Source organism: Solea senegalensis, linkage group LG13 (genome assembly GCF_019176455.1).
Source record: "Solea senegalensis isolate Sse05_10M linkage group LG13, IFAPA_SoseM_1, whole genome shotgun sequence".
In the NCBI taxonomy this organism is placed as follows: domain Eukaryota; kingdom Metazoa; phylum Chordata; class Actinopteri; order Pleuronectiformes; family Soleidae; genus Solea; species Solea senegalensis.
Window position 1 is genome coordinate 7022842 of NC_058033.1, and position 22377 is coordinate 7045218.

A 22377-nucleotide genomic window follows, 5' to 3' on the forward strand; every position below is an offset into this window, starting at 1 on the left:
AGGGTAAAATTATTAGTCGGGTTTAAGAGAGTCGGTAAGTTTATCGTCATATTCAGCCTCTTTTTCCTTGAGCAAAAACCAAGAAATATACAGTAAAATGTTTATATTCTCAACTCTGAGCACCTAAAAAATGTATATAGTTTTTCACTTAACCTCACAGTTTAAACAGAGCATGCAGAGCTGCTGGTCTACTGCTGCCCCATGTGGTCAGTTTGTGTCATTGAGGTAAATACACCGAAGTGACAAAATAAGACATTTGCACTCAGTGCTGGAGGCAGCAGTGGATCAACAACACCTGTGTGCTGTGATGTTCAATCGTTCATTTTCTCTTTGGAATTTGGTGCAGGCAGAGTAAGACCCGAGAAAACGTCACTTTTCTGCAACCAGAATGTTGTTGTGTTAACTGCACTCACTCGCTCACTCACTCACTCTCACCCTGTTAGTACCTCGTTGTGCTTTTGATATGCAGAGAGAAACATTTTGACGCTGCTGGCACAGGCCATGCCTGCGATCAGTGAGTGTTGGAGGATCTTAAGTGAGTGACAATCGTCAGTGATGATTTACGGTCAGCTGAGCCCGGGCAGCATCAAGATACACGTCTATTCCTGGAGCTGCTCCGCAACGACACTGTCGGCTATAAAAAGCACAACATAGACAGTCAACTGAAGAATGTAAATACTTTAAAGTTAGAAAGAAAAGAACCTGAGTATTCTCTCCTTTCATGGTTCTCAAACTGCGGTGCGTGTACCACCAGTGGGAAATTCATGAGCGTGACGTCTGACACAAAAATCAAAGTTTAGATCTGTTAAAAAAACTTAAAAATCCTACTTATAGTTCCAAAATCTACTTAAAACTTCCAAATTCTACTTATAATTCCAAATTCTACTTATAATTCCAAAATCTACTTATAGTTCCACAATCTACTTACAATTCCAAAATCTACTTAAAGTTCTAAAATCTACTTATAATTCCAAAATGTACTTATAATTCCAAAATCTACTTAAAGTTCCAAAATCTATTTAAAGTTCCAAAATCTACTTATAGTTCAAAATTCTACTTATAGTTCCAGAGTCTGCTTATAATTCCAAAATCTACTTATAGTTCCAAAATCTACTTATAATTCCAAAATCTACTTAAAGTTCCAAAATCTACTTATAATTCCAAAATCTACTTAAAGTTCCAAAATCTACTTATAATTCTAAAATCTACTTATAATTCCAAAATCTAGTTATAGTTCCAAAATCTATTTATAATTCCAAAATCTAGTTATAGTTCCAAAATCTATTTATAATTCCAAAATCTAGTTAAAGTTCTAAATTCTACTTATAGTGCCAAAATCTACTTATAATTCCAAAATCTATATATATCTGTATATATATTTTTCTCTGGAACACTGTGAAGCTCCGACTTCCGATGTAAATGGAAGGCAGCATTTCTACCCCCTTTAATCAGAATGAAATTTCCTCGTCCACATTAAGCATTTTTATTGTGTCCATATAAACAAACAAACAAACTACATATTCTCTTTTCATAAAGCGTTCATCTGTTGTTTTCAAACTAAAACAATGACACCTTTTGTTTTTCGGAGCAGAGAAACCAGAAGTGAGTTTCAGTGGACATGGAGCAGGAGAGTGATGAAAAGATGAAAAATAACACGTGACAGCGCAGGCATGTCCACTATTTGTGGATGTGGGACGGGGACAGAGGACAAGTGTCGTGGCTGCTGTCCAGTGAATGTGTCCACACGCCTGTGAGCACAAACTGTGAGGTTGTGGACGAGCTGTTGTCGATATCTTAGTGACAAGTGGAGAAAATCTCATTTAGCTCCGACGACAACGACAAAAACCAAAAAAATCCTGATAATCTGATCTCTGTCTTCTCCTCGAAACCAAAAATCTAATCTGACTTTTACAAACATGGATCTGTTTATATCACAAAGTCTGAACGTGATAAAATAAAAACACATCAGTGTGTTGTGGCACATTCCTTCATGGTCGCCCTCCAGTTATTTTCAGCTAATCCTAAGATTACCGGCCAGCTGACGCCAAAAATGTCGGAATCTTAATTTATACCCGTGAACATGAGTCGGCAATAAAGCAAAAGCAATATGTCAGTGTTCATTTTTTCAACATTCTTGTTAATCATATACATAACACATTATATATACTTAAATATATGAATATATATATATATATACTTCATAAAAAAAGACTTTGTTTACTTTTTTATAAAAAATATAAAGTAGTTGATTTTCACAATTTTAGAACTACATTTTTGCGTTCTTTTTTCAGTTATTTTTACAATTTATGGTTAAAATGTAAAAAACATTCATTCTAATTATTGGTTATATGGGCTCAATAAATATTCAAAAGTTAATTGAAAATATATTAATCCACCAATTTTACGTTGTCGTATATTACGTGTTTTTTTTACAGTGCACAAATAGTTCATGAAAATGAAGTTTTAGAAGTAAATATGTGTTTTCTCTTTTCAGTTATAGTCATTAATACTTCAATTCAAGGTTATAATTTAAAAATAAAAAAAACAAGTGTATCAAAGCTATTATTTATCCACAAATCTGACACTTTTGCTTCCTCACGTCTTTACATGATCTAATGACCTCGTTTGGGCGCAGGAACTCAGTCACAGTTGGTGTTCTGGTCTCGTGGCTGTGAAGGTCGTGAGTGAACCTCGTGTGGAAAGGTCAGGGGTGTATATACATACACACACACACACAGTATATCTTAATGTTACAGACATTAAGATATACTGTATATTAATAAACCATTTTAGACTATATATGTACTGTATATATGTGATGAGCGGTGATTCCTTATTTACTTTTTAATAAATTGTAATATAATAACATAATATATGATGCTGTTTCCCATATATGTAAATATTATATTATTATGTATGTATGTATGCACATATATAAATAACATGTATATATATATATACATATATGTATTTATAAAGTACATGTATATACCAGAGGTGTATAAAGTACTACGTAAAAGTACAAATACCATGACTGAAAATGACTTTGGTAAAAGTTAAAGTCACCCATAAGAAAATCACTTAGTCTTAAAGTAGCTCACATTAAATGTACTTAAGTATCAACAAAACAACCAAACATGGTATTAGTAACAATAGCGAGGCCCGAGTTTCATTTGCGGCTTTTCACTCCCAGTTCCGATGTAAATGGAACGCAGCATTAATCTTCTTCTCTTTCTGTTTCTGTAAACGTCAGAGCCCCAGGAGGAGGAGCAGCTGTGAGACGTGGGAACAGATCCGGGTCACGCGGCTCAGAGTGGACAGTTGCATGATGGGAGTCGATGATAGCAGCCGTGGTTCCCGGAGAGGTAACGTTTTCCTCTGGATGTGGACGAGTCCTGGTCACAGCTAGAGACATGATGTGTTCATGTTCTTTACTCGTTCTCATGCACATAATATGAGTCTGTCTCTGTCTTTGTCTCTCTGCCTGTCTCTGTCACCGTCTCTGTCTCTGTTGGCAGATGCTGTTGACTCCAAACCTGACGTCGTTCAAACGACAGGAAGCTTCAATCTGAGCGAACACTGCACCTCCTCAGAAACAGAGACCTCAGTACGATGCTCTCCTTCTTCTCCTCACACTGCGTCTTATTGTTCCGTCTCAACATCTTGCCCTCTGTCACTCTGTCTTTATCACCGTCCATGTGTCCACCTGTTCTCGTCCTCGTCTCCTCGCCGTCCACTCAGCAGGAGGAGAACTCACTCCGCCTTGAATCGGCGTCTCTTGGCGACAGCGGCGTGGGTGCTGATGATGACAATGATGATGGAGGAGGAGGGAGGAGCGACAGGGCAGCGAGCTGTGAGGACGATGGAGAGGGACACCTGGTCTACCACGTCGGCCTCGTGATGAAAGACAGATGTATTCAACACTTGCTTGACCTTGACCGTGGTCTGTCTTACTTACTTACTTCAGTACGTCAGGGTTCACGTGTCGCTGACGTTTGTCTGTCTGTTGTTTCCAGACCAGGTGGTTTCTCCACTGGGAGCTGGAGCCTTTGGAAAAGTAGTGAAGTGCATCGACAGAGAAACGTGAGAGTCACTGTGTGAACAAGAGAGGCCACTTTTGTGTGTTGTTACCTTTTCTTAATAAGTCTGCGTGTGTGTGTGTGTGCTGGACAGAGGCGAGCATGTCGCTGTGAAGATTGTGAGGAACATCGATTGTTTCCGCGAAGTCGCGAGGTCCGAGATCGCAGTGTTGGAGGAGATCAACGCGCTGGATGACGACAACAGATTGTAAGTTCAGTCGCGGACGAGCCCTCGGAGTTTTACCTTCTGTACGCTGTGATCATGTATCACCAGTAGGAGGCGCCAGAGCACCTTAACAGTGCATATAAAGTACGGCACAAAAGGCCCTGGTATACTTCTGCGTGCATGCCACGTACCCTCGTATACTCGTGCGTCAGGGTCCTGTAGTATCCCACTTCACCATCGGGTAGCAGTGCAAGTCTGGATGCAGGAGCGCATTCCTACCGAAGAAGAAGAGAACAATGCGATGAAGAGACAGCCGGATGTTAGTTTTATTTACAGATGTTTGTGGCTCTCTTTGTTGCGCCCTGGAGAACAGAGGACGACCCAAACGCAAGAGGCTGTAAATGGTCGACAAACAAAAGGTTTATCCAGTACACTATTGAACAAAAGGTGTCCGCTGCTGCAGGCGGCTGGTGGCAGGAGGCAGGTCCACAGGAAAAAAAACACAAAGGGCAGCGAGGTGCAGAGCTGGAGTACAAACATAGAAAAAAGGGCAAGGTTAGGATTAATGCTCAACTCGTTCGCGACAAAATTCACATGAGCAGTTCCACAGGAGAATTTCACTATTTCACGATTTGACGGAATTATCTGGCACAGGAGTGAAGTCAGAGCCGGTTTTATGGGGAGGTGAATCAGGTGAGGATTGATACCAGGTGTGCCTCACTGCCCTTGTGAGAAGTGGTTAGCTCCTCCTCCTCCACCACCCTCCAACACTGCAGGTAAACACAAGAGGCAGGAAAAAAAGGAGAAGACAAGTACACCAAACATAATACAAGCACACACCAGACCATAACACTCTTCCTGTCTCCCCGGCAGCGCTTGCGTGCGGATGCTGGACCGCTTCGACCACGAGGGTCACGTCTGCATCGTGTTCGAGCTGCTCGGCCTCAGCACCTTCGAGTTCCTGCGACAGAAGCACTTCAGGCCGTACACCGTGGAGCAGATCCGTCACATGGCCTTCCAGATCTTCAGAGCCATCTGCTGTGAGTCACACCACCCGGACCTCTGACCGCTGTTTTGGCCACATTTGGCCTTTGCAAAAATATCCACAGGCTGTCATGCGAAGCGACAAAGAGCCACGAGTAATCGGACTATGAATCACATGATATATATATATATGTCTATATCTATATATATATATATATATATATATATATATATATATATATATATATATATATATATATATATATATATATATGTATATATATATACAAATGGACTGTCTGTGAACTTGTGTGTTTTGTTGTGTTTTACAGTCCTGCATCGTAACAAGCTGACACACACAGACTTAAAGCCAGAGAACATCCTGTTTGTGAACGACCAGAAGGTAGGACTTTTTTGAGTGTGTGCTAACACAAAAGGCAAACTTAACTAGTTTGACTAGTTAACTAAACGATAACTCTCTCTCTCAGGAAATAAAGCTGAGGAGTCCGGATGTGAAGGTGGTAGATTTTGGCACGGCCACGTTTGACCATGAACATCATGAATCTGTGGTGTCGACACGACACTACCGAGCTCCCGAGGTCATACTGGGTACAAACACGCACACACACACACACACACACACACACACACACACGCTGTATAACCGCGCTTTTGCTCAGATCTCGCCCAGTCATGTGACGCTTGGAGTCTGGGCTGCGCTTCTCATGGAGTTTTACTTGGGACGACACCTTCCCGTAGGCACACACACACACACACACACACACACACACACAGCGAGAAGGAGAGAGAGATAAAGATTGACTTCCTGTCCTTTCAGACCCACAACAGTGAAGAACATCTGGCCATGATGGAGAAAGTCCTCGGACCAATTCCGTCCCACCTGCTGAAACAGACCAGGTAACCACACACACACACACACAGCATGGTGTTACTCTCTTACTTTATCACACTCCTTCTTTCACCTTTTTCATTTTTACTGAACAGTCATAACTTCACTTTTAATGATCAGTTAAAAAGACTATTTATTAGGCTCAATGCTGAGATGTGATGCCTGCAAATCAACCTTTGGCCCCTCCCACCACAGCACCTGGACAAATAGATTCGCGTAATCTCATGTTTGTGTGTTGTGTGCAGAAAGCAGCACTACGTGCACAATGAGCGCCTGAACTGGGACGAGAGCAGCTCATCCGACGACTACATCGGGAAACACTGCAAACCACTGACGGTACGCAGCAGACGCCATGCACACAGGGGCGGTGGCGGCGGCGGCGACGTCAGCAGCAGCACCGAGGAGTTAACAATGAATGTCCCTGTCTCTCAGCAGTGCATGCAGAGGAAGAGCGAAGAGGAGCAGCAGCTGCTGGACCTGGTCGCCTGCATGTTGGAGTACGACGTGTGCCGACGCATCACCCTGGAGGAGGCGCTGTGGCACCCGTTCTTCAGCCCTGTGCGGGCGCAGAAGCAGAGGACACTCAGTTAATGACCGACTGCGACTGACGGACGTGTTCCTCCCTCCTCAAAACAACAAATGCTGTGTTTCTATGAAGGTACGGACCAGTTTGGAATGGTAAGTCCTGAGTCAGGCTTGTGTTTCGACAGACGGGGCGCGGGTGCGCTGTGTGACGTCGTACTGGGACAACAAACAATGACAATGGAGGAGGGGCATCCAGTTGTTGGTCTCGACAAGACTATACCAAACCGAACCCGTCCACTTGTTCCAAACACGAACAAAGAATCAAACAAATGAATCGCTACCGACAAAAACCTGTCCCAGAAGTCGTTGTCTGCTGGAGACATGTGACTGATCATCCACACGGCTTTTCACTGTCCACTGGACACTCAATCTCAAGGACGGAAGGAAAAAGACATTTGGCCTCTTAAGAAAAGGCTCGCCTCATAAACTCGACTCCTGCCTGCGTTTGCAACATCTTAACAACACGCTTGCTCAAGTTTGTAAACCACTCACGCTCCCGCACCAAAGTCCACAGAGAAAACCAGTGATTTTAGCTCATAGGGACACAGGAGCTGCTGGTCTACTGCTGCCCCGTGTGGTCACTTTGTGTCACTGAGGTAAAACGGAACGAAGGACTTTAAACACTAAAGGCACAAAATAAAACATTTAGTGATGTAAAATCGCTGATTTTCTCTCTGGACTTTGGCGTAAAGGTCTGCGTGACTGCAAGGAACGTACTATTAAGATATTGCAGACTTCAGCAAACACAGATTTTCGTTGGCGGGTGATTGGTCCTTCTTTTCCTGGGTCAGAGGAGCCTCAGGGGTCGGGAACCGCGTCCACTGCAGGAGGCAGCTCCCAAAGTGACACACAGCCGGATCTACTTGTGTATGTCTTGCATCTACCTCAGAGTGTTGATGTTTATTGTTGTGAATATTTTTTCGGTGACATTTACAGTCACACTGTCAGTTGTGGAGAGCATTCCTGTTTATATTTTAAAGTGCACGTCGCTGAGTGATGTCATGTTCTGGCGTCTTGTTGTTGTGTTGGCAGTTTTTTAACAAATGTTTTTGCATTTAGGGAAATCCTACTTCTCATTTGCAACCCGAATACTGTGACTGGATTATTACATTCAGCCATTATTTCTAATAACTTTGCTTAAGTACCCTCAAGTATAAGTGACAAATGTGTAAATTGGATGTAAAACCCTCAAAAAAACAGCATAGATCGCGTACTAGAGGAAGAGCGAGGCATAGGATAAACATCTTATCATCTAGGTCACAGTCGGGGCCAATGAGCATCTCAAAAGCAAGTGGGCAATATGATCTTAACAGATTATCACACAATTATTCCATCATAATATCTCAATAAAGATATACATGATGATATCAAACAGAATTCCAAAGATATGGAATGATGTTAACTTTGCTATAAAAACAAATGTGTGATACAAAAATCCATCCATTATCGAATACAGTAAGTAAATAACAACGTTGACGACTGTAATTCAAACATCAAACAAGCTTATAAATGTGATTTAATGTTGAATGTAATACATTTAATACTGCGACAATTACAAGCAAATGTTCCGGGGTTTGACACCTCTGATTTAGGTTGCCTGATTATACATTTGCAAGACTTTTATGATCAATTTGAAATGGTTTTCTGGCCAGATTCACTCGCAGCATGTGTGGAAAAGAGAGTTGCCAGTTTCCCGAGGCTCCATATTCCTGGAGAATGGAAAGAATAACATAAACGACAGAACTGAGCTTTCATGTGACATAGACGTTATAAATCAACAGCCTTTTTTTTTTTTTTAAACTTTATACACAAGAAAGTAAAAGATGAATTTCTGTATGAAAAGCAATAACCTCACATAACACATGGCAAAACAACCAAAGGTGAATGACCTCTTACTCCCGCTCAGCTAATTGCGCTTAATCTCTCGTGCTAAAGTAAATGTTAGCCGTTTAATTCCACCTATACACGTCTTTGTTGATATAGACCGCTGACACGTGAAAGTGGGCGACATTTATCAAGATTCAAGCAGCCGAGGAAGTTTCCATGAGTGAATAAATGATGCCGCTGTAAAATATTACATGAGCAGATAAGGGCGCGCCTCAGATAAGCGGCGAGCTCGTCTGTGTCCTGAAAAACATCGGCTTAAAGCTGCTCGACCACGCGGACGTAATAAAGCAGGAGAAGGCAAAGAGAATCTGAGGGACCAATCGCTTGGTTTGTGCGTAACCTCATTAGTTCCCGTCCGTCTCACGACCTTGGCTGCCATTACTGTATGTCACGGCACGGATGAAAAGTTAGGTCAAAAAAGCCAAACACTGACACACACTGGGACACGAATGTTGTTTTTGGTTTTAGCCTCTGTCGAATCCAGAATCGTAATCATTTTTAAGTCAGTAGGCATTTCTCAGTGTGCGTACTTGTCTGTACTTGCGTACTCTCGTCCGGTCCTGATCCCTCTGCGTTTGCTAATTACAGGCCAATCTCCAAACTACAGTCTTTTTTAGACAGAAATAAGTTTAAACCCTAAACAGCACAGAGTCTGCACTGTTAATGACATATTCTTAGCCACTGATTCTGGTAACTAGGTTATCCTTGTGCTGATTTATTTGACCGCTGATTTTGGTACAGCTGATAATACATTGTCTTGAGCACTGGGTGGACATTAAAGGAGCCGCCCTGGACTGGTTTCGGTCCCACCTGGCTAAGAGAAGTTTCTGTGTTAGCCTTATTGACTCTGTGTCCTCTCCACCTCTCCTCTCCCTCTTTTCCATGTACTTGCTTCTTTTGGATTCTACTGCTATGCAGACGACTGTCAAATTTACGAATGTCTGACAAGAAATGACTCTCACTCTGTCCAGTCACTGGTAAAATGTGTTAACGACATTAACAGAAGTTATATTGTTCTGTCCGAGTGGTGCTCCCGACATCCAAGTTATAAGTTACCTTATTTACCTCCTGAAAAACCACTGTTAACAATCTGGGGGTGAGTTGAAACTTGACAAACAGATTTTTTCAATTGAGGCGAATGGCTAAGATCTGTCTGGGTCTGTTCTGTTCCAATTCACAATTATGCAAGCAGCAAGTAATTACCCTTACCCTAACTCAGAAGTGACTACGGGGCCTTTGGTTATTTCTGTCTTTGCTTTTCGTCCTTACTGTTTGTCTTACTTAACTTGAGGATTATTTACTTTTCACATACACGCCAACTCGCTGACGACAAATTCAAGAGGCAACCTGATATTAAAATGTAGGTGATTTGAGTGCAGCGCCGCCACACAGAGGTGGCAACAGCAGGAATGGTATTCGGTTTCTTAGTGGAGAGATTGACAAATGTTGCAAGATTGAATTGTAATGAGTGCAAAACAAATATTGATATATTTGACTATTACGAGGTTATTTCTTTCAGGAACTAAATTCTATAACCTATGTATAACCTATGACACAAAAATGGACGATGCTTCAGAGCTCCCCCTCAATGTCTCTAAGTAGCTTTTCAGGGAAGCCAAACTCCCCCGTAATTCGAACCACAATTCGAGGTATTGCCTCTGTGTTGGCACCAACCACAGCAGCTGTGATTGTTCCACATGGTGGCATCATATTTCCCCTAAAGGTCTTCCCACTGTCCGTGTGAATCGAGTTTGACGAAAGATGGATAAAATCGGGAAGAGATTGATTGATGAAGGACAGCGTGAAACTCTTTCTTTCATGATCTGGTCGTGGTGGATGATGCCACAGCGTGAGTCTCATGGTTGCAGGTAATTGGCTGCAACAATGCCGGGATAATGGCATCTCCCCCACCAGCACCATCCTGTTCCTGCACCGGTGTCCGAGGGTCATACCGCCCTGAAACACCTGGTGGTCCAGCCGATGACGACCTGTCCGAACAGCAGGTAAACATGGCCGCTAACTGCAGCCGCACCTCCCTTTGCCAAAAGGCGTACACCAGGGGGTTGATCAGGGAGTTGGAGAGTCCGAGCAGCCAAAGATAGTTCTCCAACACATGAGTGAGTTTGCAGCTTTTACACAGAAGGTGCACGATGCACGTCAAAAAGAAGGGGCACCAGAGCGCTAAGAAGCAGCCCACGAGCACTGCTACCATCCTCAGGGCCTTGACATGACTCCAGTAACCACTTCGGAGCTGATGCTGTTGATAATGTTGATTGCCGTGGTGCTCAGCCGTCCTGGAACCCGCTTCTCGGGCCTGGCGGATTTGCCTCTGGTGGCTGCGGGCGATTTTCAGGATGTCCAGGTAGATGTAGACGAAAACAGAGAGCACAGGGAAGAAGCACACGCTGAACAAGACGATGATGCCCTCGCCATGAATGACAGAGAAGAAGGCACAAAATCCGTCGTAGCCCTCGGACTGCAGCTGCCACACCATCACTATCAAGCAGAGAACATTGGTTAGTCCTTGTTTCCAAAGCTACAGTTTTAATTCAGACAATTGCTCAGTTTGGCATTATTAGTCTGCAGGTTGGCAAAAGCTGGACTATAGCTATCTACAGAGTTCTAATCCTTCTTGTTTCCATTGCTAGTTTGAGCTGTATTTGCTTGCCAATTATCGTCTATGGGATTTTTAGGGATAACTGTTACAGATTAGCCAGAACCCGCTAGCTGTGGTGAAAAACACACAAATGTAGATGCTGTCCATCAACTGTAGCATAATTTTTCTTCACACATTTCTCACGGGAATGTAAACAATAGACAGAAAACAGATGTCTACGTAGGAAGCCTTGACTTGGGCCTCGCAGGTGGCGTCAGAGACCAATGGTCACCAGATATTTGAAGAAACAGACAAACAAGAAACCATTTGTAAATCTCACCTGGCATAAATCCCACAGTGAAGGCGCTAATCCACAGAGTCAGCAAGGATCCGACCGCCGTCCCCTTCCCAGACAGCAGCGAGTACCGCAGTGGCATCTTGATGGCGGCGTAGCGGTCCAGTGAGATCAGGAACATGGACATGATGGACGCCGTGCAGGGCGACATCACAAACGCCATCCGGATCAAACAGCGGGTCTTCCCGTGCGCAGGGGCTGTGGCATTTGTGGGAGGGTCAGCGGTGACTTGGCTGCGCTGGCTCTGAGGGACACCGTCGATGTTGAAGTCTTCTGTCGCCAGGCCGGTGATGGCTACACCCACCAGGGCGTCGGCCAGTGCCAAGTTGAGGACGAAACACCAGCTCTGGCTGCTCTTTTTCAGGAGCAGCTTCAGCAGAGCGGCCGCCACCAGCAGGTTTGTGGAGACGATGAGGCAAGCGGCGACGCTCAGGATCACACCCATCACCCGAGGCCTCACGTCGTCTTGGGCCGTGGAATCTTCTCCGTCCATGCAGTCGGGAGTCATCCTCGTCGAGGGCTCGTCGCTCACTTGTCCGGTCACATATGATATGTTTTTAACAAAAACAGAAGCTTTTCACTTGGATATTCACGACACCTTTTTGCAGTTGTGAGGAGGAGGAAGTGGTAGGCCTGTTCAGAGTCAGGGTTTTATCCATGGCAGCCATCAACGATCGTAAACTGTCGCTCCTTCAGTTACAGACAGAGGTTTTAAAAAAATAAAGATTTGTTTTAAAAAGCTTGTGTATAAAAAAAACAACATATACATGTGCTGTTAATCCAGACGCTCGTTATTGTTCGTCACTGACTGAAGTACATTTTGAGAGGTTTTTTGTTTGTTCCTGCCCCTCGTCTCATCACAGCGTCCAGTTAAATCTCAGCTTTATAAATGCAGGAGGAAAGAAATTCTCAGCATTATCAGCAGCTCTCGCTCATCCCCTCCCTCCTCTCTCTCTCTCTCTCTCTCTCTCTCTCTCTCTCTTTCTATCACATACACACAGGTTTGCCTAAACAAAGCCTGATCCCTCACCTTGACCAAAACCACGATTCAAGCCCTAAAATGAACCAGTTTCTCAGAAATTAGGTTCTGCCTCAGGAGCAGGTTTTGGTCTCCATGAGGGCTACTGGTTCTGAAAAGGTCAATGTTTATGCCAGGTCCTAAAGAGGTAACAAATACAGAGAGAGAGGGAGGGAGAGAGAGAGAGAGATGTTTGTACAGCTATTTTACTCATTATGATTTCCCACAACTCAAACCTAACCCATAACTGAACTTTAACCTCAATCTAATTCTAACCATGACCTTAAAACCAGGTCTTAACCCACATACACTTCTTTTTATAAATGTCCTCACTTCCTCAGGTTTGTAAGTTTTTTTCTTTCCTTACACACACACACAGTCTGGTTTCCATGACTTCAGAAGACACTGCACACAGTTTAATCGAGCTATGGTCATAGTCCAACTAAGACAGGCAATCGGACAACTTGCCTAGTCCGAGTATGCATGCGGAGGAGAAAATCAATTTATTGGCCGAGTAAGTCTGACTCCGCCTCCGTAGGTGGCACTGTATCTCTTTATAAGCTAGTGTGTATTGAACCACATTCCTGTTGACCTTTACGTCACAGGAAAACGGTGAGATGGACGGTGTTGTGGTTCTGTATGTTTTGTACATGCTGTACATGTTAATCATGATGCAAATTAGATGGAGCATGGCTCTTGTGGTTGTCGCCGCAGTTTATACGTCACCTACTTCTGGAAATGTTGATGCCAAGTCCGACTCCATTCCGACTAAACGCACACATGCAGAAGTAATCGGACTATGAATCGAATTATCCTGCTATGTTAGTCTAGACTAGCTCGATTTTAGTTTGACTAATGTTTTTACATGACATTAAGAAAACCGAATTATCGTCTTAGTAAAATTTGACTTTTAACATGCATATAAACGCACTGAGTGACTTGAAGGGAAGGGTGCATGGTTGAGGCTGGTAATCTTAGTCCTATTCCTAATGAACTCCACCAAACTGAGCCATTCCACTCAGTGGAAACCTGGCTAGAATATACAAATTTTAGGATATTTAAAATGCAGGTGAAAAAGTGTTGAAGCCTTGGTGCAGGTCTATGCTTTCTGAGTGATCTTGTTTACCACATGTTTTTATGCGGATTTGGCAATAAATGACAATAAAAGATATTCCATTCTCTACAGTAAGCTACAGCTGCTGTTTGTGTGCTGCACAGACATGAGTGGGTTGAGTTAAACTCTAACTCGGCTGCTGGCTGACGTTCCTGCTCAGACGACATCTGGCATGATGAGACCATTTTCCACCAGGATTCACACACACACAAATACATCTGGCTAATGACACTCTCTCGCTGCACACACACACACACTTGGAAAACATCATATGGCGTCACACCAGGTTCTCAAACTCACATGTAGTGACTGTTGCCACCTTTGGAGGGCACTGACTGTTGGTCATTATGTGTAAATGTAGTGCCCTTTTTCAACGGCTTTATCCGGGGTTGAAAAATCCCGGCTATTCCAGGTAATTCAGACAGAAAAATATAATTAAGTAATTCAAAGGCAGAAACAAACTTTCAGTTACAAGATGAAAAAAAAAAAAAAATCACATTTTAGTAAGACAAAAACTGTGATGTTGTGTGTTTTTTATTGAATGCTTTTTTGGTCAAAGAATATTTCATTCTTTAAAAAGTTACATTTATGGTATTATTTTCCAATCGATTGTTTCTCATATAAGTAAGAAGAAAATCTAAATTTACATAACATGATGTTACATACATTTTCTTTGCGACCTGAGCATTTTATTCTGAAGGTCTCAGCGGAAATCTTGTTTGTATTGCGTGTGGCGCTCTTGACGTCACATTAGCTGACATAGAAAGCTAATAACGGAGGCGACAGAAGTTCACCGCTCGTACTTTTAAAAAGTCGAGCCGCGAACACTCGTGCGGTCATGACGACCGAAGTGAAGTAGCAGCTCGCGACACCGACACCGACACCGCGGACACGCTACGTCTGCGCTGAATGTAACGGTAACTAACCAGCTGCTAACCGGTCACCTCCCGGTCTGGTGCGGGTACTTATTACTTAACCCAAGTGTTAGCCTTGTAGCCGCCAGCCAAGCGCGAGCTATCTACCCGTTTGCTTACTCGTTTTTTTGTCATGAAAATTATTTAACTTGTATGTTTGATGGGACCTGATGGCGAGTAGAGTTATTTAAAGTGTATTTATTCTGTGACTTGTTTATTTATTGACTGTTTACGTTGAGAGAGAAGGGGAATGACTCCCACCCTTCGTGACGCTGTGTTGCTGTCACTGTCACTCATGCTCTGTCCCCCGCCTCCTTCCAAGACCGCAGCCTATCCAGTCGTTGAACAAGTTTGATTGACAGCACCCACAGCCAATAGCAGGCCAGCAGTGGCTCCGCTGGCTCTCTCTGCGGCACAGCGGGCGTCTCTTTCCGGCGCAGAGTGCTGGGGATGCTGCTGTTGCTTAGGGAGCACCAGCACCGCTGAACTGTAGCATCACCGTCACTCAAATCTCAGATGTTTGTCGACATGTTGTGTAATGTGCGCTTGCATCACTGGGTTGACCTGTGTGTGGGCGGACTGCTTTTGTTTCTAGCGGGGCTGCAGCAGGTGGAAGCCGCAGCAGCCGCCGCGGACATGACCACCCTCAACTGGAAGCCCTTCATCTACGGAGGCATGGCCTCGATTGTCGCAGAATTCGGTACGTGATGCACCACGGCAATGCAGACACGGATCATCGCGTGTATTTTTACCGCATGACAGGGTTTTATTGGCTGATATAATATGGCTATTAAAAAAAGACGGATCCGTCTCTTGGGCGGCCGTGATTTGCGTTTTCACTCTGCCGCACCAAAGTCCATAGAGAAAATCGGCGATCTTAACATCACAGCACGCAGCAGTTGTCGATCCTCTGCTGTCAGTAAATTAAAATGTCCTATTATGTGACTTCGGGGTATGAAATGCTACGCTCAGATTTACCTCAGTGACACAAACTGACCACACGAGGCAGCAGTAGACCAGCAGCTCCTGCGTCCAGGTGAGCTAAAATACTAAATTTATCTATGGACTTTGGTGTAGGAGTTACTTTTATTACTTTTTTTTTTTTTCCCCATACATTATTCTGAAGTCACGTTTCAGGTCTATATAGAGTATTATAGATGGAACCTCAACAGCTGAAGCTATTGAAATATTAAAGGTCCAGTGTGTAAAAAAAATGTGTGTATATATGATTTTTTTAAGTGTACAAAAAGGTAATATTTTTCCTACTCATGACACAGCAGATGTAGATATTTATTTAGCAAAATAATAAACGTTGAAAAAAGCACTTCATAGTTTGGCTTACTTGAAGCTCTTACTTACTTCTGGCTCTTATTTGTACCCAAATGTTTAAATGCACTTATTGCAAGTCGCTTTGGATAAAAGCGACTTAAACAGTAATGAAACAGCTGTAGAGGGCGCTAGCATAGAAGTTAAGGAGGTAGCGGCTGATTTAGCCCACTGTTGAAGTCATTAGTCATATCAGCAGATCTTGGTGTGTTTACTGATAAGGATTGTGTAAGGATTAGATTTTAACATTATTGTAACAAACATGTCAATTTTATATATTTAAAAAAAAAAAAATCTGCATACAAAATCAAACTTTCTTAAAGACCAAATTGTTTGGACATAATTGTCTTTCTTTTTATTCTCTTGACATTATATTATTTTCCATTCCCACAGGGACATTTCCCATTGACTTGACGAAGACCCGGCTTCAGGTGCAGGGTCAGTCCCAGTACACCGAGGTGCGCTACAGAGGCATGTTCCACGCCCTCTTCAGGATCGGCAAAGAGGAGGGAATCCGGGCACTGTATTCTGGGTATGGAACAACTTCACAGTCACTTCAGAACCTCTGGGCAGCATGTTTATAACTTCTTTTGACAGAAAATGTGTACACACAGCTGTTAAACTGCACAGCCAGTAGGAGGAGCCTCCTCTGTTTTCTAGAGTCTAGAACGAGGAAGTACTTTCCAATACATATTGGGCAGTCCCAATAAAAATCACTAAAATAGCCATATGTCACCAGCCTTTACACAACGACAAAGAGTTGGACATGAGGAAAGTCAAATATAAACAGCCCACCCTGTCTCTGCTGCATGTGCATTCAGGTCAGACCCACAGTGTGAAGGGTTACTAAACATGATGTTTGTCTCCTGTCAGGATTTCCCCTGCTCTGCTGAGACAAGCCTCGTACGGGACGATCAAGATCGGGACATACAACTCTCTGAAGAGGTTGTTTGTCACTAATCCTGAAGGTTTGCTGCTCGCCATTTCTGCCTCTGCCTCCCTTCCACTTGCCGCTCTCTCTCTCTCTCTCTCTCTCTCTCTCTCTTATAAACTCATAACATTGTAATGGTTTAAATATAGCATCCGCCTGCAGCGGAGGAGACTCTGGGCTTTTGATTTACAGGCTTCAGTTACTTGGTGTCATCGAAAGTCACCTGAAACCTTTGCGACAACATGCGAGTCTGGAAAACACATTCACACAGGCAGTCAGTTGAGCTTGGCAGTGAACTACAGCAGGTGATTCGATTGATACATATTCATTAAGATCCATATTGTTATTGCTCGTGCTTGATTTAACGCCTTTACATCTTCATTCAAAGGCTTCAAACTCGGCAGAACTGAGAGATTAGGGCTGCAACAATGAATTGATTGAATGAACAGGTTACAGGAGTTCCTCTTCTTAATTGGAATAAATATAAACTGCAGAGCACCAGGGCCATATAGCTGTGTGGTGGAATACATAAAAAAAGGCTCTTGGCATTTAACATTCGGACTTAAGACATCTATGAATCGCGTGACCCTGCTTCCTCTTCTGTCTCATTTCGTTTTCTTCAGTTTGCACTCGAGACTGGTGTCTGTGTGTGTGTGTGCGGTGTTTTTTGGCGGTGTGTTGCTTCTGTTTACGGTGCAGATATACAGTTGCAGCAGGCTGCACTCTAGAAAAAACAACAATTTGCAAGAATTAGATGTCACAGCGTGTGGAAGCAGAGCCACTAATCTGCAAGCTAAATAAGAGGAAAAGAGCTTCCAGCAGGAGAGGATGGGATGATGCAGGAGAAGGGAAGAGAGAGGAAGAAGAATCTGGTTACATTCACACCACAGCTGTAGTTGAGCCGAGCCTTTTCCTGTCTGACTCATGTGCTTTATTTTCTGAACGGGTGGAAGCAGATCTGCGTTTCCCAGACCTCGAAATGATGACGTTTACAAATTTTGTGTCAGACATTTACCATCATTTCTTCTTTTGTGCCAGATGAGACCATGGTCATCAATGTCTTCTGTGGTGTCGTGTCCGGAGTCCTGTCCTCCTCACTGGCCAACCCCACTGACGTCCTCAAGGTGATGAAAAGAAATGTGTGTGTGTATGTATGTATGTGTATATATATATATATATATATGTATATATATATATATATATACATATATATATGAATATATATATATATATACATATATATATATACATATGTATATATGTATATATGAATATATATATATATACATATGTATATATGTGTATATATATATATATATGTATATATATATATATATATATATATGTATGTGGTTTATAACAAATAGTGTTTCGAGGTGAATTAAACAGGACTGTGGGACAAATGCGACAGAAGTGTTATTAACGGTAATAGTAGCAGTGTTTATATTTGGGAAGCCGTCTGCTGGTTGGAAGTTGGAAATTTCACTAGTTTCAGCTTTTCTTCAGAAGAACCGACTGTTAATTTAGTAGATTTCCATTGAGGGGAACATATGGCAGGTTTCCACTACAGCTCCGTGTGTTGTGATGTTTTCTACGTGACACAAACACACAAACTAGTGACTTGTAAAGCAGTTGATTAAAAAGATTTGTTCACAGAATCACAGTCGTGATTCGGCTCACGATCGCCAGCTTTCAGCAGTGCTGTCGCTAAATACATAGACTCCTCTGTGAAATATTGACATTTTAGACGTTTCCTTTGCTAAATGTTGGGGATTAACACATTTTTCAAGTCTTTGCTTTTTTATTTAAAGACAAATCTCATGTTAGCCACTTGTTACAGGTATTTATATAGATGTGAAAATGACAGTGGCTCATGATAGACGTACTGTATATAAGAAATGGACATACAACTTTGACTTTGACCCTCTATTTTCTTCTGAATGGGGACATCGTTTACAAATGAAGGAAAGGTTTACTCACATTTTAAATCAAGTGAGAAATAGACTCATTTTCCCAGATATTTTGTCAAATGGAGTTTTTTTTAATTGCAACTTGTGGAGTCACCCCCCTCGTGGCTAACTGCTTCTTCCATCCTTATTCTTAGGCTTCACCTTTCACACCGAAATGCTATGTCTAAGCATTTTTAAAGTCTTTATAACTGATCTACAGTTCGGACACTGACCGATCAGTGGCCGGCAGCCTGTTGACGTCACATTTTAGTGTAGTATTGGAACCTCATCAAAGCAGGTACCAAAAAAAGCACCAGGTACCAGGTACTATCCCAAATGAAAAAGAAAATACAAAAAAAACTTGCTGAGTTGAACTGTGCAGTGGAAAAACGCAAGTAGACAATCAAGCACATCACTTAAGAGTGGACTGTGAACTTGTGGTTTCATAAACGTGGCGCCGGTCAAGTCACCGTTAGACTCTTTTTTAGTCAGGGGTTGAACTTTCTTTTATGACTGTGTCTCTGTGTGTTTCAGATCAGAATGCAGGCTCAGGGCAGTTTGCTGCAGGGCAGCATGATGTCCAACTTCATGAACATCTACCAGACAGAAGGCACCAGAGGGCTGTGGAGAGTGAGTGCTGTGTCTGTGCTCCACGTGTGGATTTACAGGAATGAATACAGCTGCTCACCGGGTGCTGAACCCGGTCATCTGGCGACACCTTGTGGCGCGAGGTGTTCAGTTTTCTGCTCTCGTAAATCGCTTTATATCAGCAGCAGGGTTCCCACAGTCGTGAAGTCCTTCCTGGGAAGGAAGTACGCTTTAAATATAAGATGTGGCTCAAAAGACATTGGGTAAAATATTGTGGAAATGGTTGTGAAAATGACATGGTAAAAATGTGCGGGAACCCTGATCAAGAGTCTCAGTCTCTGCCAGTCGGCTGAACTCGAACTGCAACACTGTTCTGTTAGAGTCACACTTCTTTTCTCCCCCCTCCTCCCCTTTAGGGTGTCATTCCCACAGCACAGCGAGCCGCCATTGTGGTCGGGGTGGAACTTCCCGTCTATGACATCACCAAAAAGCACCTGCTTCGCTCCGGTGCTATGGGCGACACCATCTTGACCCATTTCATGTACGTTTTAATTTGAGCGTTAAGCCTCGTCAGTGGTGGTGAAACGGTGTCTTTAAACTGCACTGGTTTGATGTCTCTGTGTGCACAGTTCAAGTTTCACGTGCGGCCTGGCAGGGGCGCTGGCTTCCAACCCAGTCGACGTGGTCCGGACCCGCATGATGAACCAGCGGGTTCTGTCCGGAGGCCCCATGTACAAAGGGACGCTGGATGGAGTGATGCAGACGTGGAGGAACGAGGGCTTCTTTGCCCTGTACAAGGGTTTCTGGCCAAACTGGCTGCGACTGGGGCCCTGGAACATCATCGTATCCTTCAGAACCCGCACAAATCTGATTCCTCCAATCGTTTTAAGCCGACTTTCACATGGTAAATCTGTGTGAAACTCAGAAAGCTACTTTACTTAGGGACAGGCGATCAGTGAGCTGCATAAACTGCTGCTGTATGTGACTGTATCAGACTAAGTCTGTGCTCCGGTCATGGGGGACGTACTGAACAAATATTTTTAATTAGGACGTGTTAGAATGGTCAGTTATGAGCTCTATGTGACCTTTTCTTAACAATGTGTGTGTTTGTACGTCGGTGAAATACGTTCGCTGACTAAATATGGCGACCGCTGGCCGCAGTCTGATGCGAAGTGGTGCGAACACACAAACACACGTTTGCTGACTTTATCCGGCACATTAGCTTCATATATAAAATCCTCTGAGGCTGGAAGTTTGTGTAAAACACTGTGCTCCACTGTGCAGCCACGAACAGCACACTTGTCCCTCTGCGTTGACATAACACCGCTCTTCCTCCCTCGCCTGCACTCTCGCAGGGATAAGGTGGAGCTAAGGTGGAGCTCTCGAAGTAAACTTACTGGTGGGTGGTAACATTTGCGGTGAAATGCGCATGCTTTTTCCAGACTTTGGCGACTGGTAGGACCTCCAGAGTCCCAAATATAAGTGTTAAAATCATTCAAACGTTGATTTTGCATAATATGTCCCCTTTAAAAAGTGTGCCATTGTTTTAATGATGTAAACAAAAGTACAACAGAAACATCAGTGTCTTGACAGAAAAGATTTTATTTATTTCCTAAGACCAGTTCTTAGTGTTTGAGTCTGCTATAAATTGCTTTTTGTCTCTCTCTCCAGTCTCGATGTTATCTTTGCACTGCTATTGAAGTACATATTTTAAATAAGAATAGTGTAGTACATCAAAATATTTTTGATCTGAGTTCAGGGGTGTTCCTGTGTGAGGGGAACCTCGACCCTCACGTGACCTCAGGAATTCCACATTGTGGCTGGAAATAGAACCCTGCCGTTTTTCCTCAACACGCCTCTTGATCAGTTCTTCATCACCTTCGAGCAGCTGAAGAAACTCCCGTTTTAAAGCGAGCAGGATGTGGGACTGCGCTCGACTGTGTCAGGGACAAGCGGAGTGTGAGCACGGCGGCACCTGGAGTCGTGACACCAGTATTTTCACTCTCCCCCTCGCGAGATCCACACACTCCATACAGCACAGTATCAGTCATTTGCCCGAGCTCATCTAAACCTTACGCTTCATTTCTGCTTTTCTAAGGTTTTATTTATTGTCACTGGTCCCCACCCCCCTGGCAGCTAAGTGTTTGCTTCTTGCTGAGGTCTCAGAGTTTGATGGACTTGGAAGGAGTTTATCTCCTCAGGCAGACGCGAGGGATGGAAGTCACGTCTGTGGATTGGGTGAGTGGAGCCTACGGTTACAAAAGAAAAGGACTTGTGGATGATGATTGTGATTGTTTGGAAATGTACTTGTTCGTAGGCCAAGACACTGAGCGCGGTGGCAGAAAAGAATGCAAAATTTAAAACTGAACCTTGCGTTTGAACCCAAAGTTTTCTGCTTCACGTTGAGAAATTAGCATCTTCTTCCATTATACAGTTCGAGCACGACTCTACTGCTCGACTTTACTGTTTACCATCAGTGATAGTGCGTGCTTTTTTTAATACCTGCTCTGGCGAAGTTACTACTAAACATACTGAAATGTGACGTCAACACGCGAGAGTGTTGTCACTGGACGAGTCGTGAGCATGACGTCCGACACAAGAATCGAGGCCAACAATGGCGAACTGTGGCTCAGTTAAAAAGACTTGAAGCGTTAATCTCCAACATTCAGCAAAGGAAACGTCGTGAACGTGTCAGAGGGAGTGCTGAACGATTCTGTGTTTTATTTAGAGCCGAGTAGACCTGAGAAGTGCTAGAATTGTATTATGGAAAAACCTCCAGTTGTGCTCATGCAGCAGCGGCGCTCCACACGTTCATATTACAAACACACGATATGAGCGTTGGTTTAAAACGGTGTCACAAAGCCTCTGTGACGATACAGAGCAGTTTTAATTGTTCACTCGGTTGTTATTTCTCCCCCCGTATTTATTGCTTCTGTGTTGTTGTCGTTTTGTCAGACATCTGAACCAAAGCCTCT

At 43.3% G+C, this 22377-nt stretch overlaps 3 protein-coding genes across 4 annotated transcripts; 2 read left to right on the forward strand and 1 right to left on the reverse strand.

Annotated features, from left to right (window-relative positions):
• The first annotated feature begins 2339 nt into the window (after positions 1-2339).
• Positions 2340-9434, forward strand: LOC122780144 (dual specificity protein kinase CLK2-like). The gene is made up of 13 exons (XM_044042959.1): positions 2340-2703; positions 3254-3365; positions 3519-3607; positions 3742-3913; positions 4017-4083; positions 4174-4287; positions 5119-5285; positions 5562-5632; positions 5718-5838; positions 5910-5959; positions 6041-6147; positions 6385-6475; positions 6572-9434. The coding sequence occupies exons 2-13, from the start codon at positions 3326-3328 to the stop codon at positions 6728-6730; spliced, it is 1248 nt and encodes a 415-aa protein (XP_043898894.1). The 5' UTR covers positions 2340-2703; positions 3254-3325; the 3' UTR covers positions 6731-9434.
• Positions 9435-10427: 993 nt separating this feature from the next.
• On the reverse strand, positions 10428-12135 carry LOC122779696 (glucose-dependent insulinotropic receptor). Its single transcript, XM_044042269.1, has 2 exons — positions 11548-12135; positions 10428-11107 (listed from the first exon to the last, which is right to left on the reverse strand). The coding sequence occupies exons 1-2, from the start codon at positions 12068-12070 to the stop codon at positions 10428-10430; spliced, it is 1203 nt and encodes a 400-aa protein (XP_043898204.1). The 5' UTR covers positions 12071-12135.
• A 2298-nt stretch (positions 12136-14433) lies between these two features.
• On the forward strand, positions 14434-21526 carry slc25a14 (solute carrier family 25 member 14). 2 transcript variants are annotated; one of them, XM_044042067.1, is made up of 9 exons: positions 14434-14611; positions 15204-15308; positions 16328-16466; positions 16808-16902; positions 17904-17989; positions 19349-19444; positions 19819-19943; positions 20032-20245; positions 21270-21526. In XM_044042067.1, the coding sequence occupies exons 2-9, from the start codon at positions 15245-15247 to the stop codon at positions 21309-21311; spliced, it is 861 nt and encodes a 286-aa protein (XP_043898002.1). In that variant the 5' UTR covers positions 14434-14611; positions 15204-15244; the 3' UTR covers positions 21312-21526. The 2 variants fall into 2 exon arrangements, with proteins under 2 accessions (XP_043898002.1, XP_043898001.1); XM_044042066.1 differs by having other exon boundaries at positions 14434-15308.
• Positions 21527-22377: the final 851 nt, after the last annotated feature.

Bases quoted from the DNA above. Each gene is read 5' to 3' on its own strand.
- LOC122780144 (XM_044042959.1), top strand. From the start codon at position 3,326: ATGATGGGAGTCGATGATAGCAGCCGTGGTTCCCGGAGAG. The intron at 5,286-5,561 runs GTGAGTCACACC...TGTGTTTTACAG, and splicing joins GATCTTCAGAGCCATCTGCT to TCCTGCATCGTAACAAGCTG. The intron at 5,633-5,717 runs GTAGGACTTTTT...TCTCTCTCTCAG, and splicing joins TGTTTGTGAACGACCAGAAG to GAAATAAAGCTGAGGAGTCC.
- slc25a14 (XM_044042066.1), top strand. From the start codon at position 15,125: ATGTTTGTCGACATGTTGTGTAATGTGCGCTTGCATCACTGGGTTGAC. The intron at 16,467-16,807 runs GTATGGAACAAC...GTCTCCTGTCAG, and splicing joins ATCCGGGCACTGTATTCTGG to GATTTCCCCTGCTCTGCTGA. The intron at 19,445-19,818 runs GTGAGTGCTGTG...CCTCCCCTTTAG, and splicing joins GCACCAGAGGGCTGTGGAGA to GGTGTCATTCCCACAGCACA.
- LOC122779696 (XM_044042269.1), bottom strand. From the start codon at position 12,070: ATGACTCCCGACTGCATGGACGGAGAAGATTCCACGGCCCAAGACGAC. The intron at 11,108-11,547 runs GTGAGATTTACA...TCTGCTTGATAG, and splicing joins CACTGTGGGATTTATGCCAG to TGATGGTGTGGCAGCTGCAG.